Here is a 21,979-nt window from a genome sequence, read left to right as displayed (position 1 = left end):
AACTGGCACCGTTTTACTGACAAATCTAAAACGAAATCGTATCGTATTATCTTTATATACACGTTCGATTTAACATTTAATTTGTTAGCACTGTCGTTGGCTCTAGTAGTTCTTTAGCAATGATAATATTCGTTTCGCGTTGTATTTTCCTGTCGCGTAAAACAGAAAAATCGCCTAATTAAAATCCCACTCCCCCCCATTCGTAAATTAACAAATCGAATCCACAAATATTCGTTAGGAACAGTATATCGAGGAAATAGTACGTCGTACGATACATCCAAAGTTCAATCTATTACGTCAAATCGAGCGATGATTGGACATAAATGAGAAACCAGCCGAAACTTTGACTCTACCCAAAGTACGTACTTGTCTGTTCGAAAAAAAAAAAGAGAAAAAGAAAAAACAGAGAATTAATCGTGACGTCTGATCGAAGTCGAGGATGAGATTCTTGTCACTTATCGGACAGTCAGTCAATTCGTCAACCTGATAACAGCGATGTTATCGAGCGTCCGATACTGGAAATACTTTTTCCTTGGAAGCGGTGCGTCTTTGATCTGCCGAAAGCACCGATTTCTCCACGGCATTCGTAATACGCGAAGGATGTCTCCGATTATCGATAACTCTGTGTACAAAACGATTAGACACTACAAATCGAGAAATGTCGTTTTTTTCCATATCGAAGATTATGTGAACGAGCCAGCGATTTCATCGTTCTGTTATTCCAATAATCCCGGGATATACACACTTCCGTCAATATCCATATAATTTGGAAATATTAGGAAACATTAAGAAGGGTAAAGGGTACTCGTATGTACAGCTTTTCAATTCTATCGAATTAACAGTCAGCGATAGTCGTTTGCGAACGAACGCGTCAACTTCTTCAACTTCGCGTTCAACTTCTCTACAACTTATACTTCGTACGTTTTTGCTCGATCTTTTCGAAACACGTGGCCCAACGTCGAATAATGTTTCTCGACGAGAAGAAGAATCGAACGTGGCAGATCTCGCCGCTCGTTCTTCCCGGATTTTTAGTAAAATCTTGGAAATTGTCGACTGGAAATTTCATCGAGTCAACAGCGAACGAAGGGAAGAAAAGCAAGCCAAGTCATAGCCTCGTATCTACGTGCGGTGTACGAGAAAAGGAAAGGAAATGAAACGGAAGGACGATGGTCCGTGCTCGTTAAAAGCAACTAATGACAGGACCAAATCGATTGCGTGTCGTAAACCCGGAGCCTGGCGCCGGCGTTCGGGCCCGGAAAGCTCGGTTTACAATGGCCGCAGCAAAGAAGGTCGCGGCTGGCGGGAGTCTCGTCAGGCCTTCTGGACATCGTTCTCTCAAAAACAGGCAAATGGCCCGCCGATGACCATAAGCTGTAAAACCGTGTCGGGATACCGGTCGATGAGCCATCGTCAAGGTCTGCGCCTTGTCAGGATAGCTAATTTCGTAGGGAGAATTAGGAAGCCGACCCTTACGCTCGTGGATACTACTGTGTAATCACGCGGAACCAGACGCGACCAACATTCGGCCACGAATGTCATTTGGTATCGCTGCCGAGCATGTAGCTCGGTAATTTGTTGGGTGCTTTCGACCGATCGAACAAGATGCCGGCTTTGGCAAATTTTCGTCCCCCCTCCCTCCGACCTTTGAATAAATTTCTTCGCGCGTCTTTTCGCTATCTTCCTTCGTCGAGCGACGAATGCTTCGCTTCGCCGGTTTGTGCGTTTGCACGAAAACCATCTGTGCTCTCTCCGAGGCTGCATTTTTTCACGAGATGGAACGAGTCTGGAAGTTGCTCCGAGCGGGCACAGAATGCAAATCATAACGGCAACTTTAAGAATATTCGAAAGGATATGTAGGTAAGTGGTACGTAGATATCGTACGTAAGTAGGCGCGTACGTTAGTTTGGTAGTAGGTTTCGAAACATAGAGCGAGCATTCGGTTTACATACGGCTAGTATTTCATCCACGGAAGCGAACAATTTGATTTTTTTAACGTTAAATGTGATTTTCTGATGGATTTAGACGCGGCGGGAAAATATTTATATTACGTTGGAAACTGAACTAGTCGTTGGTATTTTGATCTTCGCTACTTTCTTTCTCGCGTCTCGTTACCTTCGATGAATTATAACCAAAAGAACCTTTCGAATAGTCGTAATTTTCTTACTGCAAAAGTACGTAACCGAGTCGCGTTTAAAATCATCGTGGTTTTACCTGCTTGATTTTATGCGCCATAAAATACTTCGGAACTCGGATCATTAAAATATCATAATTTTATGACGGATTACTGTATCGTATTGGAATAAGATACATCTGTAGATACGTGCGACTCGCGATCGTTTAGGAAGAGAACGTAAGAACCTCCTTAATCTCGGTGTTCAATAAAAATTACTTTATCAGTATCTTTTATTCATTTTCCTGGGCTATCAGCGGCTGTAAACTATCCTACTCGTAAAAATTTGAAATCTATCCTTGGGGTCGATGTTTTCGCAACCAATCGCGTCGATTATGTTACCGTGTCGCAAGATTTCGTTAAATTTTCGCCAAAACTTCGTAGGATCGGAAAGATTGGTGCCTGAGTTTTTATTTCCATCGACCCGAACTTTTAAAGTAAGAACCATAAGAGACCTATCCTAGATAAAAGTCGATTTTTCGAAGATATTCCTATCGTTGCAAGATCGATCGAAGGAAATGAAAGTTGGAAAAATTGCCGCTCCTTCGTTCCGTTGGCTAACAAGTCAGGTGTACTATTATGCACTGTTAGAGTGCCGGCATAGGAGGAAGTGGAGGGGATAAAGTGCAGTCGGAACATGAAACGATTAGGATCGGTTCTCGAACGGGTAGGAATCACGTCGGCGTCGGTCCACCCACGTCGCGCTTATAAATATTGACAAGAAAATTTGTACCGGTGTGTTTATTTCCCTTGTTCTTATTTTATGCGACGAGCGGCGAATAAAACGAGAGAAATACAATTGGGGAATTTCGCCTTTAACGTAATGTATTCCGTTCCAAATTGACTTGTTCAGGAATGTTCGACTCGATGTTCTGAAACGCCCGGTAATTTATTTCCGGTACGTATATTACGCGCAACAATTTCCTACATACGGAAAACGAGATTGTTAAAAAAAAAAAGACGGTTTACCAAATATCTTTGGAGGATTCGTGGAGTATTGGCAAATAGGTAACGAGAATTTGCTGTTGCAACCCGTCAAATATATTTGGAATAATTAAATAAATATAAATAAATAAGTAACGTCGTGAAACGCTCTCGCAAACGTATTCGCTAGACAGTGTATATACTGAATTCTTTTCGGATGCGTCTGTTTATTTTTACTGGTCGGGAGAATGTCGGAGAATTCAAATTTATCATTACATTACGCGTATCCTAACGATCTTGGTACTACGAGGCAAAACAACAATATGATGTAAATTATCCTCTGCTGGTGTGCCGCTACATATCGATAAACGATCGACTTTCGGAAATTGTTTGCCGGGGACAGAACGTAACTCTCGCGTACGAAAAATTTACGCGGCAGTTTTTCAAACTTTTACGCTTCGCCGTGCTTCCTCGTCTTGTCCCATTCACCGAACGCACCAACGTAAAAAATTCACGCGTTTGCAGCGAAATCCCAGCGCAGCAACCATCGACGACAGCACTCGTCAAGCGATTCCACGAAATTTCCGTGGCGAAAGATAACGGACGAATCGCATTAGTGGCTGCAGAAGGATCACGGAGAGGTAAAACTCGCGTCCCTCGGGGAGGATCCGTCGCGTAAATCGCAGAGTCGCAGCCGCAATGGCGTAAGGCCAGGCCAGGCAAACATTATCCGCGCGGTTTCTCGAACAAATCGAAGTACAGCCTCGAACTCAGATAACGGGGAATAATTTGGCAAGTCGACGCGTCAAAGTATAAATACGGGTTTTTCGTGCGGCCTTTCCGCGAGCGAGCGAGCGAGCGAACGAGCGAGCGAGCAGCCAGGCCGGATGGGAGCCGATTCGAGGAACCGAGTCACAGTCACACGAATTAGAACCTGCTCTCGGCCGACACCGGGGCGCCGGGTGGATGCAAAGGAATGCCAGTCGGACTGATAAAAGCCACCAACAACACCTACATAAATTTCGGTCCCGGGGATATCTAAGGACGACCTTTCGTTCATTTAAGCATACATCCTAAATTTAGTGGCGGCTACGGTGTGCCGTATTGGCCTCGTCGGATATGGCAGGCGCCTGGTTTGCGTGCAGCAGCTCGTTGCTCCGTCGCGACGCCGCGTCCACGTTCCTTCGTGGACGTTATCGTTATCCTGACTCTGGCTAGCTTATTATTCCAGCGAATTGTTTCGAGTAAAGGTGACTCGCGGACACGGGAACACGCGATCACGGTTCCACGCTCGTTCTAAGCGATTCCAGATTTTTCGTGGCGAAGACTACGAATGTCGATGATTTCTTTAAAAACGATCTTATCTTCCAGTTTTCCGTTGTGAAATGCGGATCGCGGAATACGTCGACGCGTGCGTTCGATCGCGATGCCTGGTTATCGAAACGTGCCCTTCCTCCCGTTAATATTTCTCGTTAGTATTCGATCGGGATACGTTTGCCAGAATATACGACGAAACGTTGATCGATGGGAAGAGCGTGTGGCGATGCTCGAATCGAAAAACGGCATATTTAACGGTAAATCGAAAGAAGGTATTATCGTGGATGAAACTAGCTGTACAAGATAATCGAAAAGGCGATGCGTCCGAGAATCCGGTCTTATCGTTACTCCGGATAGTTGGTTTAAAAATGATATTGAACGAACGCATTTTACGCGCGCACGAGCACGATCACGAGCATATACGGTATCCGGAGTCGAGGCTGGAGGTATCCGGAGTCCGGACTCGCGACTTGTAAGGTGCATTCCCGATCCTGCTACGAAACCGGCCAGGCCGCACAAAAAAAGGGAAATAATTAGCGGAGGTGTTAATGAAATACCAAACGAACGCCGTGGGACACCGGGTCGGCGCCTCTGAACTGCCAACCAGACATCCTCGACACAGTCCACGGCGCCGCGCCGTTTTCTTTTCCTCGTCCTTCTGTAAAGCTGCAACCGCTACTCTCTAACGTATCTGCTTGTTCCTGGCCCCCCTCCCCGTCCTTTCTCCGCGTTTCCATCTTGCCCCGATGTACTTCTCATCCGACACTCTCAACCCTTCACGAATTTTTCGACTTTCGACGAGGAATGCCTTGTCCACCCGCTCGGAGATCTTCTTGTTACTCGGACGGAATCTCCAAACTGATTATCATAGATCTGCTTTCGAACCGATGCGGTGCTCTGCTCCGAGCACCGAACGTGTCGCTGTGTCGCGCTCACGGATATTTAAATAGCAACGTCGGTACATCTCGAATAAGAGGATATACCGGCTGTTCGTATCGTGAAACCGAAAGTGACGACTCGACTTTAGAAAAGGGCATCCGTATTTCCAGTACTGGAAGCTGTCCGACCGTTTTATGTAAATACGTCGTAGTTTAGTTATGATTATTACGCTATTGATATACCACGTGTATTTAGTTATCGTCGATGTTAGCTCTGTCTTCGATGTTCCGCGTGATTTAAACGTGTCGTTAAAAAAGTACCTTGTAAATTAAAAAAAAAAAAGGTACCTTGTTCTTCCTCTGTAATATGGCATAGGCCCTTTCACGCGATAATCTACTTTCGTCGCATGGATGGTTCTTACGATTTTACACCGAATAGAACGGTCGACTGGTTCGTAATTTGTAACTCGTGGCTTGTAAAATTTGCCTATGTTAATGTTAATTTGATTCTTCGCTTTTTGTTCGAATCTAGAATCGTCGAGAGGAATTTCTCGAAAGGTCGTGGCAATCGTCGAACCGCGATAACGAATTTTGAGAAATTCCACGTTCAACGTACGTCGATTACCATAAAATTACGTAGTTGCTCGGAACGTATATATCAATGATACGTTACTTCCAAAATACACGATTCCCCGCAAAAGCTAACAAGCCAATTAGAATTAATGTATATGTATAGAATTGCGAAAAATACGACGCGAGAGCCATGTGTCAAATGCACTATTCACCGGTTTAAATCAACCGTAAATGTATGCGTTTGTCCGTGATTAAGTAGATAAGCTGAATTATTCAAAGTTTCCTGCTTCTTACCGACTTTATTCCAAACTTTCTACCAGTTTAAAATAGGTATATCGAAAAGAATACAAATTTCGTCTACTCTGACAATTCTTTCAAAGACAATCGCCAATCGAGATACTTTAGAAATACGCGAGAAGTTCCCTGGGCGCATAAGCAACTGCGCGACATTTTTCGCAAGTAAAACGTTCGTTAACGATCGAAAGGTTATACCGTATATAGGAATAAATTCAATATTCCGTGACAAATTCTACATATAAATTTGAAAGAAATTTGCAAGTTGAAACTGTGATAAATCGCTGTAATAACGAAACATATGTCGCGTTGCACGTATGAAATAAATCAAAATCTTCGCGCGTTTCCTTTCGTTGCCGCGCTTGTTTAGGAAATAACAAAATCAATTTCCATTCTTTTCGAAGATTAATTATTTCCAAACGATCTGTCCTCTCTGCCAAACAAAAGTACGCACGTGTTTGTTATTGCGTGACAATGTCCTACGCTCGAGAAATTACGTCGAACTTTGTCGAGAAAGCATCGTGCATAGAGCGCATTATGACATTCGATGGTCGAATTTCGAGTAGATATACCTAACGAAATATTTCTAGTCGTATTCCTTTTCTTTTGTTCTTTCACACCGAAACGCTGCCCCTAAGATACTTTGCCCTCTTCTTTTTTCCCTTTTCCCCTCTATCTTTGCTGGCGTCACTCTTGGTCCTCTTATTCTATTTATGTGCCTTCTTATTTTCGTACCCCTCTTCACCGTCTTATCTACCTGTTCTAAATTCAGGATTTTTTATGCGGCTCCCATCGTCCTACCGTCAAGGGGTTATCCATCGTTCTACACGCGTACGCGGTTCTCGGAAGTACAGATTCTATAAAACAGAATGCGTCTGGATCGTGACTGGTTCGGACGTGCGTCGAAAACGTCGTTGTAAAGTTAAAATAACGAAACCGTGGACACGCGGATGCGTTGATTTATCATCGGTGCGAAGATGTCTCGAAAACTTAAAATAGATGATAGAAAGCGAGGGTTTATCGACTTTCACTAATGAAATATCGCTGTAGCGGCGGTGCTAGTCGGCAATAAAACTTGGTTAACACGTTAATGTGTCCATTAGACGAGCAGGAGAATCGGCTCGTAAGAAAGCTGATAAATAATTAAATAGAACGATTCAATTTCGTCGATGACTTTGGCTATTTGCGCTTTGAACTTTCAAGTCTCTACGTGATATACGTATGACTTTTAAAAAATAAGGAACAAGAATTACTTTTGAACAGAGGGGATGTTATCGTTGAAATAATTGTAATAGCAAGATGAACGAGGTAAACAGAAATATACGAGGTAGCCGTGCGTGACCTTAAAGCTGACGATGATTCGCCACCCACATTCTACCAGTAGCAAGCTACTCTAAAATCCCAGCTTCTCTCGTCTTTGTCCTTTTTTCCTTCTCCGTCCTATCCCGCTTATCGTTATTATTTTTCTTTCGTCTCGCAGAACCCATTTTGCCGCCAATCAATCCGCTTTGATTTATAATACCTACATTGTGGTTTCGTAACGCCGAGGGAAGATACACTTTCGAATATGGATAATTTAAAAATAATTTAGAAACGTAAAAATACAATTTCCTATCTGGAAGTATAGGCGACTGTGTTAAAATAGCTAGAAAATCAGGGAATGAGAGAGAAGAGAGAGAGAGAGAGAGAGACATTATTATATCTTATAAACATGTCACCACGATTTGCATTGCATCGATACGCATTATGCGTGTTATGATATTTGTAGCACAGTTCGATTTCTCTCGAGTCGAGATCTAAATAAGAAATTGAGGGGAAGAATATTTTACGGGCAGACTCGACCCGGGTCTGCTAGATTCGATTAAGCATTCGTTATCATCGCATACGTTATAAACTTGTTCGAAATACGATATTAGTTTTCCCATAGACGAGTTTCGGTGCTGCGCTTTGCAGCACTTAATTGACAAGCTCTTTATTTACTTTCTTAACGAGTTGGTCGATAAGACTTGGAAAACACGCCAAAAGTTTCCGTCTTACTGGTTGAGTTTGCTGAAACATCGCAGAGATCGTTCGATTTGAATTTAAAGTCTTACCACAACCCCGGCAGTGCGTATATTGAGCAATACGTGCCGCGTGTTTTGTCGTTAAACCTCGGATGACACGACGTTTCGTCGCTTTCGATTATCGATTTTCCGATCATCCGCCACGACACCGTGCGATTGCGCGTAATTAGCCGATTTCGTTGTACGTATTTCGAATTCTTCGCGATATCAACGACGAACAACGACGTGATGCAAAACGATCTTCGAAATGGCCAAATCGTTCATTGATCATTCACTTTACGGTAACGAGCGTTTCTACGATCTTCGAACAAACTTGGGGCCAAGTCGCTTTGCAAGCAGTTCAGAATCATAAACGACGTTCTATTATTTCCGTTACTAGACGTTTTTCCTATCAGGTTTTTACGTGTACGTGTACATGAAACGTCTATCTGAGACTTTATCGTACCATTTACAAATTCTAATAAAGCTGATCGACATGCAGCGGAATTCACGTTGCAAACGAAACAATTACATATCGACGAGGAAAAATACAAAAAATCTGTGAAAAGAAAATTCGCCGCATCCGTCACTCGCGTGGAACATTAACGTAACGAGTAAATAGCAGACATTATAGTAAATTCGTCATCGCAAGAAGCATCGTAAATTCGAACATATTTATAAGAGACAGAAGAGAAGGAGAGAGAAAGAGAAAGAGAGAGAGAGAGAAACACGTCGCTGCAGCGTTCGGTGCATCGGTGTATCGGTGCACGGCCAGTTCTCGAAGATACGAGCTGCTTGTCGTCTCTGGGAGCTAATGGGACGCCGCCGACACTCTCTTCTCTTTCGAATCTCTTTGATCCTGACCGAACTTGCCCTTGCCTCTACCTCCGCGACTCCTGTCCTCTTCCCGCTTCCCCGCGCCCCTGCTTGTTCCAGACTCCGCGTCCTGACCTTATCCGCAGCCTCCTCGGGATCTTCATGGTGGTCGCGAGTCTCATGCGTGTATACGCCGTTGTAAAGCCAAGATCCGGTAGAAATGATCGATTTTTTCCGAGTCTGGAAGTCAGCTCGTTTGTCAAATTACTTTGTACTTGGTGCGATTATCGTGACTCGCGAACCACAAAGATAATTATACGTTTCGCGTGGCGCTGTTGCGTTCGATTTTCCCAACTTAACGAGGCTTAATGCGCCTTTTCGATTTGTTGCCAGATACGTTCGCTCGAATTTCGGCATGTGCCGAGATTAAAGTTAATTAAAAATTGATGGGAATAGATTGCAAGACGTGTTCGAGAGACGCGCGATAAATCTTCGAATCAACGTAGAACGTAGGACGAAAGTAACGTCTGAAAGATTCCTGTCCAATTAACAGAACGCGCTGAACGTTGCTTAAAAAAATATATGTACATATTTAGTTGGCGTAATAACGGGAATGACATAGCTGGCGTAAGAGTTTCGCGTAGTACCGTATATTTACGTATATATTTTCACGGCCGGATCGCTCCTTTTCTCTCTCTTAAATCCTTATCCACGCACACGGTCGAAACGTTTCAGGGTGGCCGTAAATCTCAACCCTTTACCGCGCGCATTTACATCTGGCTGTACGCGCGTGGATAGAGCAAAAAGAGAGAAAGCTCATCTGTAAGTTTATCCGCGCTATCGTGTACGGTACGGATGTTCTTCTTATTTTCCAACCGGTTGGGAAACGTTCGCAGGGGCTCCGTGTTTTTACCGGTTTCCGAGTAAAATTTCGTGAAGTCGGAAGCCAAGTAAGACGCCTCGTTCTCGTCGTAAAACTCGCGGTATCGCCATCGTTCGCCATATTTTTTCTCCCTCTTTCTAATCGTATACACGATTTTAACGACGATCGTTGTTGCTCCGCTCCGTCTTCTTCCTTTTCCTCCCAAAACCACAACCACCTCTTCAAAACCACGGTTCGGATACGTTGTTTTATTGAACAAGGAAGTTCGATGGGATTTCTGACCTTTCGCTTCTTTTTATAGAAACGGGAAATATCGAACGACTCGAAGTTACAACCGACAGAAACAGATTTTCGCAACAAGTTTCGGCTTCGGTATATACGTATATATAGATAAAGAAACGTATTTCTATCGCTCTGCTTTTATACTCTGTTTTTTTCTTTTTACTTTATATTCAAATACAGAGATACGCGCGGAAAGCGTCGAAGCGACTCCGCTTAAACAGCATTTCGGGCGTAAGTTCGCAAACGATAGCTACATCTATATCGAGAATCGCACCTATTTACGCTTTTCTATTACAGTTTCTATTACATTTCCGCCACACGCGCGCCAACAAACTGTTACACGCGTAAAGTCACGTTATAAGCGTCTAGTCGTAGAAAGTACTTGGAGAAAGAAGAAACGGCGTTTGCCGAAGCTTTGTACGAGCATTAAGGGCTCTGTTTATCAATTCGATAGGTTTCAGTCACTATTTCAACCTGCTATTGGGAGAAAGAGGTCATATCGTAGACCGCGAGTACGCTTTTTATCGTGTACACCGGTGCATGATAGATAGCACATTGTAGTTGCACTTATCAAACGATAAGGTAAATTACAGCCTACGGTTAAGTTCATGTGGCACGGTATTGACAATAGCGAGGAGATTCGTATAAACTTGCTGTCAACGCTGTCGCTTCTTTCATAAAAATAATGTTATTTGACTTACAACGACGAAACAGGAACAACCTATACCTACGCTTGTACGTTTGCGGATATCTTCTAATATAAATAAATTTCTGTATCCTACGTACGCTGTACTATCGTCTATGCTGCATCTAGTCGTACCGTATCGGACAACTACAATGGATAGAATACGGAGAACGAAACGGTATAGGAATCTGATAATATTCTAGAACACTGGAATATTATTATTCTTCGATTGAAAGGCGATATCGTGCATCCTAGTTGTCGAGTCCGTCGTACCAAGTTTCAAGAAGAGATTTCATAATCGCCACGATACAAGTAACCTTCTGGACTAAGTCTTTTTTCCAAGCCCGTATATATCGATTATACGTACGATTGCATTTTAAAATCGATACGAAAAACAACCGTAATTGTATCTAATAAATTCTACGTATATCATCGTCTATGCGCGTGATAATTTTTCACGTTCGTCTGTAAGCTAAGCACGAATTAATTAGCGGTTAATTTATCGCGACGATTATTATTCAGTCGTACTCCTCGTAAATGCGCTTCTACATAATATTCGTAGTCATTCGTAATATTTACGGCTCCTTTGACAGTTCTTTGAAATGTTGTAGCATAATTCAGACATCGTACTGCAAGATAAAATATAGAACAGTGTATCATCGTGCACAGTACCGTGCAAAAGTTTCTAGATCGTGTGTCAAATGCAAACGTTTTGTTTTTACGAACGAATATAAACGGATTTAGTATTACGTTAATTAATCGTTAATTCTTCTCCATTGCCATTGTAGATGTATTTAGTCGACGTTATAAGATCCGTGATACAGACAGTTACGACTGTCGTACAGTATCGCAGACGCGTTAATAGTTTGGCAACTCTTGGCTCGATATTTCTTACTTGACTGTAACTGTAATTTGTGTATACCGTTATTTTTAGTCGATCGAATAGCCTTGTTTCCTCTATCTACGACAAAGTAATAATTTCTTTTCCTTGTCCTTTTCCCCGTCGTGTTACGCGTCGCACGTAACGTACAACATTGTCGTTCGCAATCCTCCGACGATTTAACAATTTCCAGAATAAAATATCGAGCGTCGATCGTGAAAGCTCGTCGCAAAATACGTTCATTACGATATCACGATCATCGTTACGATCGAATCGTCCAATTACTACATACTGTATATCGAAGAATTACTTGCTCACAGAAAAACCACCCCCGGTTTGGCGAACCGTGCAACCATAAGAAATCAGAAAATAGAAAATCGGTGTGCGAGAAAATTGAAAGTCGTTCGTTAATCGAAACGTAATAAATGAGACGCGAGCGTCCCAAGAACGCAGAAACAGATAAGCGAATAAAAAGCGCGGCGTGGTGCGTCGCGTGCAAGAAGAATATCGCGACAGGCGTCTGATTTCGGGGCGAGCGGAAAGCGTTGACGCGGAATGATGCATCGAAATTTATTATCGAAGTTGGATTCCACGATAATCGCGCGTCTCGTCTCTCGCGTTGAGTGCAAGAGACGCGACGCGACGCGACGCGACGCGACGCAACACAATGAGAGTAAGAAACGCGTTTCGCGTTTAGGTTAGGCTTCGCGGTCGAAAGGAAAGAAGCTGCGCGCCGACTCGATGGTTTCAGCCACGGAGATCTGGGCGGAGTTTCGAGCTACCGAGCTGAAAGTGCACCGCCCAGCTTCGTCCCCTGTTCGTCCTTCTGTGTTCACCATTCCCCTCTACGGTGATTCCCACCCTTGCCAGGATTTCTTTCGCGGTTCGCGTTCCTAGCGCGCAAACGCACCCCGGCATATAGCCACAAACTTCAGATAGATGCGCGCCACCAGTGGACCAGCCACCGTTGCACCGCGTCTACTTACGCCCGGCCCGTTCTTTCCCATCCTTTTCCCCTTTTCGTCCTCCCTCCTTGTCCATCATCGTCACTGGCATCCTTTTTCGATCCGACTCGATTCGTTCGAATCGCATAGCCAAATCTATACAAAGACAAAGAGAGAGAGAGCTTTTACGATGTTCGAATGTATCGAGGTAGAAGGACGCGTTTTGCTGAATATTCGTAGGCGAGGAAGAAGTGGATGTAAAAATTTCGTCAGGAATAGAAAGTTAACGAAGGACGTATTTTCGATGTCAATTACGTATGAACGATTTCAATAATCTCAGAACGAAAGAAACGATATGAACGACGTTTAACGATCTCGAGTCTCCTTCCCACGAAGGATTTATTTTTATCGTGCCACCCGTTGTACAAGCGACTCGCGAGGGTAAATCAGATCTCTGGCAAACAATGGGCTTCTCTCCGTATTCTTTTGTTCCCGTCTGCGCGTTAAAACTTATCAATAGCCTTTCGGTGAAATCTCGACTTGCCCGCTTTTTGCGCGCGTCTCACTCGCCGAAACAAAAGATGATGACTGTAATTTTCGCCGCACAAGTGTCTGCATTGGCAGCTGAAACGACGCGACGCCAGCCTACGTGTTTTCTGTGCCGCGACAATGCAACGAAAGCGGAGGAAGCCAGTTGTCCGTGGACGCTTCGTTCGAAGGCGCGTCTATTCAACGATGCTAGTTAGTTTACGGAATCGTTTCTATATCTCTACGATTGACAAGATTTCAACGTATTCGCGTGGGCTGTGCTTGTAAATACGCAATACGAACGATTCAATGCCAAGCACGCTTTTCTACTCAAACAGAAACACGCTTCGCAACTGGAAGTAGCATCGATAATAATCTCCGATGATTCGACACCTTGAGAAACCTATTTTAATCGCGATAATTTTCCCATAGGATTCTATACCATTTTCTCGCGAAATAAAGGAGAATGTACGAATCGCGCTGAAATTCTGTTCCTTCGTAAGCAAGACGTGGCTAATAAGTCTCGGAAAGAATAAACGCTAGCTGTTACGCTTAATCGACAGTGTGATCCGATTATCCTGTGATTGACTACTCGAAATTTCTTCGTGTTTTGACGACTTGATGTCGTTATTAGCAACGATCTTGTCGCTGATGCTTACATACCCGATAGACAGCCTGTTATTATCGAGTTGGCGAACAAACGAAACGAGCATTAATTATGCGTTCAATCGACGTATAATCGATATAATTGATGGACAACGCGATTGCTGTTACCCGAGATCGATCGTATTCTTTTACCATTACATTTAATATTTCGCAAAGAAGCGAACGTACAACTTGGACGAATACGATGCGACTGTCAGTGCTCGTGCGTTTGAAGCTTCGGCTAAAGGATCCTACGTACCTTATTCGATGAAATCTAATTCGATGATCGAAAATGGGAATAAGGTCAAGCGGAGAGAAATTTCACTGCAAAATTAATTCCACGTTAAACGAGACCGTTCTCAGTATTTTACAACGTTACGTAATTATATACGCTGTTGAGTAAATATTTAATTACCGTTAAATTATTTGGCGAGAATAATTCCATTTAAACGCGCAAGAGGATTCATCCCGTACTTGTTCTCTCGAGTATTTGTAAAAATTAATCAACCGTTTGGAATATCGTTTTGTCAATTATGAAATTTTAGTCGTACGCTGTCGTGCGTCTTTCGATACACGCCTGATAGTTGCCTAATTGCACACTGCAGGGAAGCTATGTGTTTGTAACGGAAGTAATTTGTTTTGCAGAGAGCACAAGTTCGCATTGCGTGGGATGCGGCGGTCGAATTCACGACCAATGGATCCTGCGAGTTGCACCAAATCTGGAATGGCACGCCGCCTGTTTAAAATGCGCGGAGTGTCAGCAATTTTTGGACGAGCACTGCACTTGCTTCGTACGAGATGGGAAAACTTATTGTAAACGCGATTATGTCAGGTAAGACGTTGCCTCGATTACATCGTTGGTTATATCTTTGACACGCCGATTTCCTTCTTTTCATTTTCCGCTCGTCTTTCCGTAATCATCGACAAATATTACCTGCTTTTTTCCATACGATAAACCTTCTAACCGCCGGTATTATTTCTTTTTGTAACTCTAAGTTGTTCGGAGAATTTCGCATAACTGGACAGTCGAACAAAATTTGCACGATTAAGAGTGCGTTATTTTCGACTAAAATGAGATAGAGGAACTTGGAAACCGATGGCATTCTCTCGCACTGCACTCGCTCGTGGCCATTCGCTCTTTCCGATGCGCGTTCGCCAACACCGAGATCGGGGAGAAATAAAAATAGAAAAAAAAAACGATGCAACAGGACGAGCGAAAAGAAGAAGAAGAAAAAAAAAGAAAGAAAAGAGGAAAATAAGAACTGACAAGACGTTTTTCTCCGGAGTATTTTTATCTAACATACACGAAGTAGAAACTACGGTCTGCACGCGAGGAAATGCATCCGCAACAAAAAGCGTGGTTCACACGTGGTTGCCTCGAATTTACGCGATTCAACGTAGTATTTCGTTTCACCACGAAACTCTCGATTCCAAGTTACGCTAAAAATGTATACAATGAAATTTCTGATTTCAACGTAAGAGCGTACAGTAGCTAAATGTGTCCTTATTCCACTCGTCGCGTGACGCTTGCCGATCGTTCGAATCTCGGTTCACCCTATTTTTGTTTTTAAAGTTCGTTTCGCCGAACGATACTTTTGCAACTCTTTGATTTATTTATTACAGCGGAAAGTTAAAACGTATCGAAGTTTCGAAACTCGGGAAAGTGGAAGAAGGCGCGAGCGAGGGATGTAACTCGAAGCGAGAGCGCGTTCGAATCGATGCTGGAAATCGGATGAAACGATATGCCGTTTTCAATGCAATTCGAAACGAATGGCGAGAAGAAAGACAGAAGTTTTTAAAACTCGCAGCATCGATCGACACGAATTCCCCCCGCGAAGACGCGAACATGTAGCAAATATTTTTCTGGCACGGGGACAGGCGGTTTATTTGCATTGATCCATCGAACGTCGAAAAGCGTCCGAAACGAAGAAGAAGACTGGCATATCCGGTCGACGCGGATTTGCCAGGGCTGAGCGACACCGATGACGCCTGTTTGTTGTTTCTGTCGCCTCGTACGAAAAGTCGAAACAACCGTGGGGTAAAACGTTTCCTTCTGGGTGTTCTTCGACGCACACGTCCTTGAGTAAATTTGGTTGTCGACGGATGGAAAGTAACACAGCTTAAAATTACACGTTAAAAAAGTTTTGCCGTGATTCAATCTGTTTCGATGTTACAACCACGTTGTAACACAGTATCGACGGAGCACGCGTTCGCGTTATCGATCTTTCACGAAATAATCGCAATTAATTTTTCGCTAAAACGATTTTCTACGATTTTACGTTCTACGCAAAAATCACCGCTGTGATATTATCAATGACGAGTAAATTATGAACGAAACTTGCTGATATAATTACTGGAACAACTGATAATTAACCAACCACGTAGCATCAGGATGGAATTATCTATCGCATGAAACTTTTTATTAATAAAATTCGACAATTTAGAAAGCACCGCTAATGAATGCAATTTAGTTCGTTCGGTTTCTCCGAACGAAGTGCTGCAGGCAAGCACAATTAGCTTGAAAACCGATAATTAACTGCTCGATCCGGCAGCCGAGTAAAATTTCGCGGAATTATACGTAGAAGTCGATGCAAATGGAGACAATAAATAAATTTACCGGTAAATTTACCTAAAAAAAAAAAAGGTGATAATTTCAATTTTTATATTTAGCGGAATTAGTGGGATTTCAGATGTTTGGCGCGAGTTAGGATAAATCCTGCGATCTATTGTTGCATCAGGTTTAATCCGGTTTTTAAAATCCTCCATCTCTTAACACCAATTTGTATACCTGTTTTTCCGTTACTTTCATACCGATAATTATTCGCTCTATCGTAACGTGTTCCTTATTACTGATCCTCGTTACTAACACCTAACAGCCGAAAGAAAAATAATTACCTAGAGCAACTTACTTTCTCCTACAACTGACACGTCGCGGGCTTTCCACAGCTGTCGTTAATTCGTTATCGATTTTGTACATGTTTTCGGTAATATTTTAGCCAGACGTGTAGCTAATATCAAAGCCTATACCGAGAAACTACGAGAGAAACGCGATCGGAAATGAAATTGCGAAAGAATCGTTAACACAGAGAATTCGTTTCAGATTGTTCGGAACAAAATGCGACAAGTGCAGCGAGTGCTTCAGCAAAGACGACTACGTAATGAGGGCAAGAAGCAAAATTTATCATATAAAGTGCTTCCGATGTTCAGCCTGCATGAGGCAGCTAGTTCCTGGCGATGAATTTGCCTTGAGACAGGATGGCCTCTTTTGTCGACACGATCACGACGTTCTCGAGGGTGGGAAACTCTGCTCGGGGCCTGGTGGTGTTCCTGGAAGCGAGAACAACAACAACGCGTCCCTTATGAATAATAATCATCATTTGCACCCGAACGATGGCTCGATATCAGGTAAAGAAACTTCTGCCTCTTTCGTCGTTTTCGATCTACGCGACAGGAATGCACGTACGATGAAATTATTTTCGCACCAAGCACGAACAACGAGCGATACTTGATCGCGATTAGGAGGAATCGGTACTGTAATCTTCGAAATTATTAATAATAATTCGTGTGATTGTGCGAATAATCATCCTACGATGTTAAAGATGCTACTAACTTTGTAACAAGAGCGAAAGATTGGGAATCTGTAAACTACAATTTCACTGATGTTAACGCTTTCGAGCTTGCGATGGCCACCAACGCGTTGTCGAGTGCAGGCCAAATATCGATGTCTTGATATTTCGTAACACCACGTTGATGTCACGCGGCAAACCGACCCTTCGCGTAAACTTTAGAAAGATGAAATTTTTAGCAAAAAAAAAAAAAAAAGGGCCAGTGACTGGTTAACTTTGGGAGTAAATTTATGCGGACAGCAAAGTGTTAATACTAATTATAAACGATAACATTAAACACATTCGTATTACCATTATTAGCAACCTAAAAGATTAACCCGATGACAAAGTTCGGCAAACGACAATTTGACGGGATAACGTTACCGTGACTTTTATCGCGTCGACAAATGAGCGTAACCTATTTGCGGATTACATTGTCTGGACACGGGCTACCAGGGCACAAAGAGCAAATTTGCAAAAGGGACTTGGCTCGAGGGGAAGCTCAAAGGGCCCTTCCGTTGCAACGCTGTTGTATTAGGATCACCGGTCATAATTAGGTGTTGATAATTGAAGCCTTTAAGACCCGAAAGGCTTGACCACTTCCCTCCTACGCGGCCGGATTACACAGGATTAGCGTTCCTCCAGCTAGTCCTAATATACGAGCACACACTGTCTGGAGATCGGTTGGATTAAAATATCTAATAAGGCTCGCGAGCAGATAGTAACTTAATTATATCGACGCTGTTTATTTCGTGCAACGTCCACGAATTCACAAATATAGTTTAACGAGATCTAACAGAATCTAAAGGCGACTAGCCGATTTAGCGATAGACGGATAGGCTGGATGAAGGTATCTGACGGCGTGAAAATTGTCAAAACTGTTAGTTACGGCTAGCGGATGTTTGGAAAAAGGGTTGTATCTCCGAATCTAACAGATCGTTCTCCTTTCGATGTCGTTTCTAAACGGTTAGCAAATTCGTGAAGAAATTCATGGAGAAAAATCCGAAGATTTGCGACAGTCACATAGAGAAACGTCAGAAGTGGCGATGGCTTATTATTTATACATGGCCGCGTCTACTATTACTAATTCATTATTTACACGTAGCGACGATAAATTATATTTGGACGAGGATTCTAACGACGTGGTACGAAGCTGGTTAATCGGTGATAATTGAAAATTGCGTAGTACGGGACACAGGGCGTAGCTGAAACGTTCACTTCTAATTCTCGCGTAAACAATTTCATGGAGGAGCGGCGCGAGCCGCGTATTTTCCATGATGTTTGTCACTTGGCTTCCTTATGGAAATGGTTGCGCCTAAACCGTCTTTTCCCGATGCACGAAGCCCACGGGCCACGCACCGGCGACGGCAGTGGTTTGACAACTCTTTACAGGGGAACCGAGGTGTCAAATGTAGCACCTCTCTGCCAACTACCGTGGCACATAACTACGCACGATCTCCTTCATTTCTTCTTTTTATTTATGGACGTTTATTCAACTTTTTTTCCCCAACCTCCGTCCGGGAGTCGCGCTTCCTTTTTCCTTAGTTTTAATGGACGGACCATCTACGAATTCACGTACACCGCCGTTGGATTACGTTGCTCGTTTATCGTTACGATTTTACGCCTTCGAAAGAAACGCGGATTACTATTTTTCTCAGTTGGGTTTTATCCTTTCATCGATGATCGAAGCTTCGAATTAATTAACAAACATAAACGTTTTCTACAAAGTATAACGTAAAATATTCTGGTTATCTATTATATATTTCTGACGAGTTAAGAATTAGCCAAGAACCGACCAATCTTCTTTTCGACGCGAGCAAGAAATTTCTCCTTCTTCGTGGCATATTCGGACAGTAAATTCTCGCATTAAACAAGCAACGCCGTGAACACCGCCATTACCCTTTGAACCGTTCGCGATTAGCAAACTATAATAAATGCCGCAAAGTGGTCGTTAATTATAATCAGTTTCATTCTTGCCGCCGATTTCTTCCAGCGTTTTCTCGTCCACGAGTACCTACTACTCTCCAATCATTTCGACTTCTCTCTCTCTCTCTCTCTCTCTCTCTCACTCATTCTTTCGGAAACGCGGTTCTGCCTTTGTGACCGCTTATTTGGTTAGGACGCAAAAATAGACGCAGGATTTCGTTTGCTCGGTTGCCTTTTCGTCTTACCGTCCGCAAACATTCGAAATTCGCTTTCGTGCGGCTACCAAATCCTTTCGAAGGACACCGCCAAGGAAACTGGATCCTTATCGCGGCACGAGTTACTTATTGCTCGTTAATTGGGAGTTAATGAAATTCAACGTTCGTCCCTCGTCCAGCCGTTTACATATGGGTTTCGCTGTTTGGTCGGCTAAAAAGTGTCCGAAAGGTTCGTGCTTCTTCTTCTACTTCTTCTTCTTCTTCTTCTTCTGTTTCTTTCTTTTTCTTTTTCTTTCTGGTGAAGTCGCTGCGAAGGAGTCGTTTACTGATCGATGAGACTAACAAGGGAGCTGAGCCTGAAAAATCTAAAGCTCCTCCTTTTCCTTTTAGTATCCTTCGTCGGTTTGCGAAGAGGTTCGACATAAATATCGGACAATTTCTATTTGCTCGTCCGATGATAATGAACGAGATAAAGCATGTAGTACACGGATATGGGGTGTTGATGAATTTTCACTGCATAGAACATTAGTTTAAGGGTAGAACGAGATCTTGGGCTGTGCGTGTACGAGTTGCGAGAGCTCGGTTTTTCCTCGTTCTCAGTGAATTATTTTTTAACAGCTTCCAACAAAGACAATGTCGATTATACGAATCGGTATCTCCATTTCTTTCCGATAATTCTTTCGATATGTCGAAAGTATTTGGACGAAATCGTTCTGCAGCGGACACTCTCGATTCGCATACGATTCTTTTAAAATTTTCTGCAAATCGAAGCACAGTTTCATGTAAACTGCCGTAATCCAAACAGCGTCGACGCTCGAAACTTTTCTCGATCGCAGTCGATCTTGCGAAAACGTTGCCGAAGACCTTTCCGATCTTTCTTGTCGGACCTGGTACCGATCACGGAATCGTCGCCAAAGTTTGCTCATCGACAATATTGTCTCTGGCCTCTCGGATAGTCAACAGGCATTCGTCTCAGCGTTCTCCATCCGCCATGCTGTACCACTATCCGGATCTCCCATTAGCTGGCGAAGAACGTTTTGCAGGACCGGTTAGGACGATAGTCGCAGCTGGACATTCTACTCTGCATTCTCCTGATTTAGTCGAGCTACTCTTCCCCGAGAGTTGGCTTTTTTCCAAACAACCGGCGAATCGGTTCGTGCAATAGCCAGTGGAAGCAAACAACGGAATCGCCATTCGTTTCGGCCTTTCCTTCCACTTCTTGAATTATTTCTCTCGTTATCGCGCTTCTGCCTCTTGGTATTTTATTCGACTATCGAAGAAACTTTTTACGCCTCGATTCGATCTACCAACGATACGTGAACGCGATTCGATTTATTCGTAACGACCACCACGCTTACGATAGAAAAATGTATTTATCTAAACGATACGAAAGTAGGTATATATATATATATAAATTACGATAAAAATTTCGAAAATTGTGCTTGGTACAGTGACGAAAGCGAGAGAGAAGGAAAAAACTAAGCGAAACTGCGGTAGAAAAATAGAGGCCGGAAAAATCGAGGTGAGTAATCGTGACGTTGATTTGTTCGTAGATTCCGGGTCTGAAAGCGGGTCGCACAAAGCTGGCGTGGGTGGTACTCGAGGATCGGGCGGCCATAAAAGCGGCGGCGGTTCTGACGGCAAACCAACCAGAGTTCGCACTGTTCTAAACGAAAAGCAACTACACACACTTAGAACTTGCTACGCCGCGAATCCGCGGCCGGACGCGTTGATGAAGGAACAATTGGTGGAGATGACGGGGCTGAGTCCACGCGTGATAAGGGTATGGTTCCAGAACAAACGGTGCAAGGATAAGAAGAAGACGATCGCCATGAAACAACAGATGCAGGAAAAGGTTGGCATTCGAGTTTTCCCATTTCGCTATTATCGCTTTCGATAAAGACAAATGTTTAAAGCGCGCCGATCCACGATGTATCGTTTCTATTCGTTGTCGTACTTCAAGCCACGATTTAACGAACGAAGGTGTTCTATATTTCAGGATGGCCGTAAATTAGGCTTCGGTGGGATGCACGGAATTCCTATGGTGGCTAGCAGTCCCGTAAGACACGAGAGTTCTATAGGCATGACACCGTTAGAAGTTCAAGCTTATCAACCACCGTGGAAAGCCCTTTCGGATTTCGCCTTACACACCGATTTGGAGAGGTTGGATCCTAATACTCCTTCATTTCATCATCTGGTGTCGCAGGTAATTATCGTAGACATATTTCAAATAAAGAAAAAGTATCTGGTATCGATCTGGTATCGTCTACGAACGTCGATAGCGTTTAGGAACGAATGGCATATTCCTATATCGAAGCGAACATGTGCAGTAACGTGTTGCACGATGCGATATATCCATAGGCGATTAATAT

At 43.3% G+C, this 21,979-nt stretch overlaps 1 protein-coding gene across 1 annotated transcript in view; it reads left to right on the top strand.

Moving 5' to 3' along the window:
* Positions 1–21,979, top strand: part of LOC117232818 (insulin gene enhancer protein ISL-1) — a 31,899-nt gene that overhangs the window by 9,553 nt on the left and 367 nt on the right. The window contains exons 2-5 of the mRNA XM_033492504.1: positions 14,507–14,693; positions 16,962–17,266; positions 21,161–21,462; positions 21,607–21,813. Of these exons, the coding sequence (XP_033348395.1) occupies positions 14,507–14,693; positions 16,962–17,266; positions 21,161–21,462; positions 21,607–21,813 (1,001 nt within the window). The remainder of the gene's footprint in view (positions 1–14,506; positions 14,694–16,961; positions 17,267–21,160; positions 21,463–21,606; positions 21,814–21,979) is intronic.

This window comes from Bombus vosnesenskii, unplaced genomic scaffold (genome assembly GCF_011952255.1).
Source record: "Bombus vosnesenskii isolate JDL3184/JDL3185 unplaced genomic scaffold, Bvos_JDL3184-5_v1.1 scf7180000013293, whole genome shotgun sequence".
Lineage (NCBI taxonomy): Eukaryota > Metazoa > Arthropoda > Insecta > Hymenoptera > Apidae > Bombus > Bombus vosnesenskii.
The sequence above is the reverse complement of the archived record's forward strand: the minus strand, read 5'-3'. Positions and strand labels throughout refer to the sequence as shown.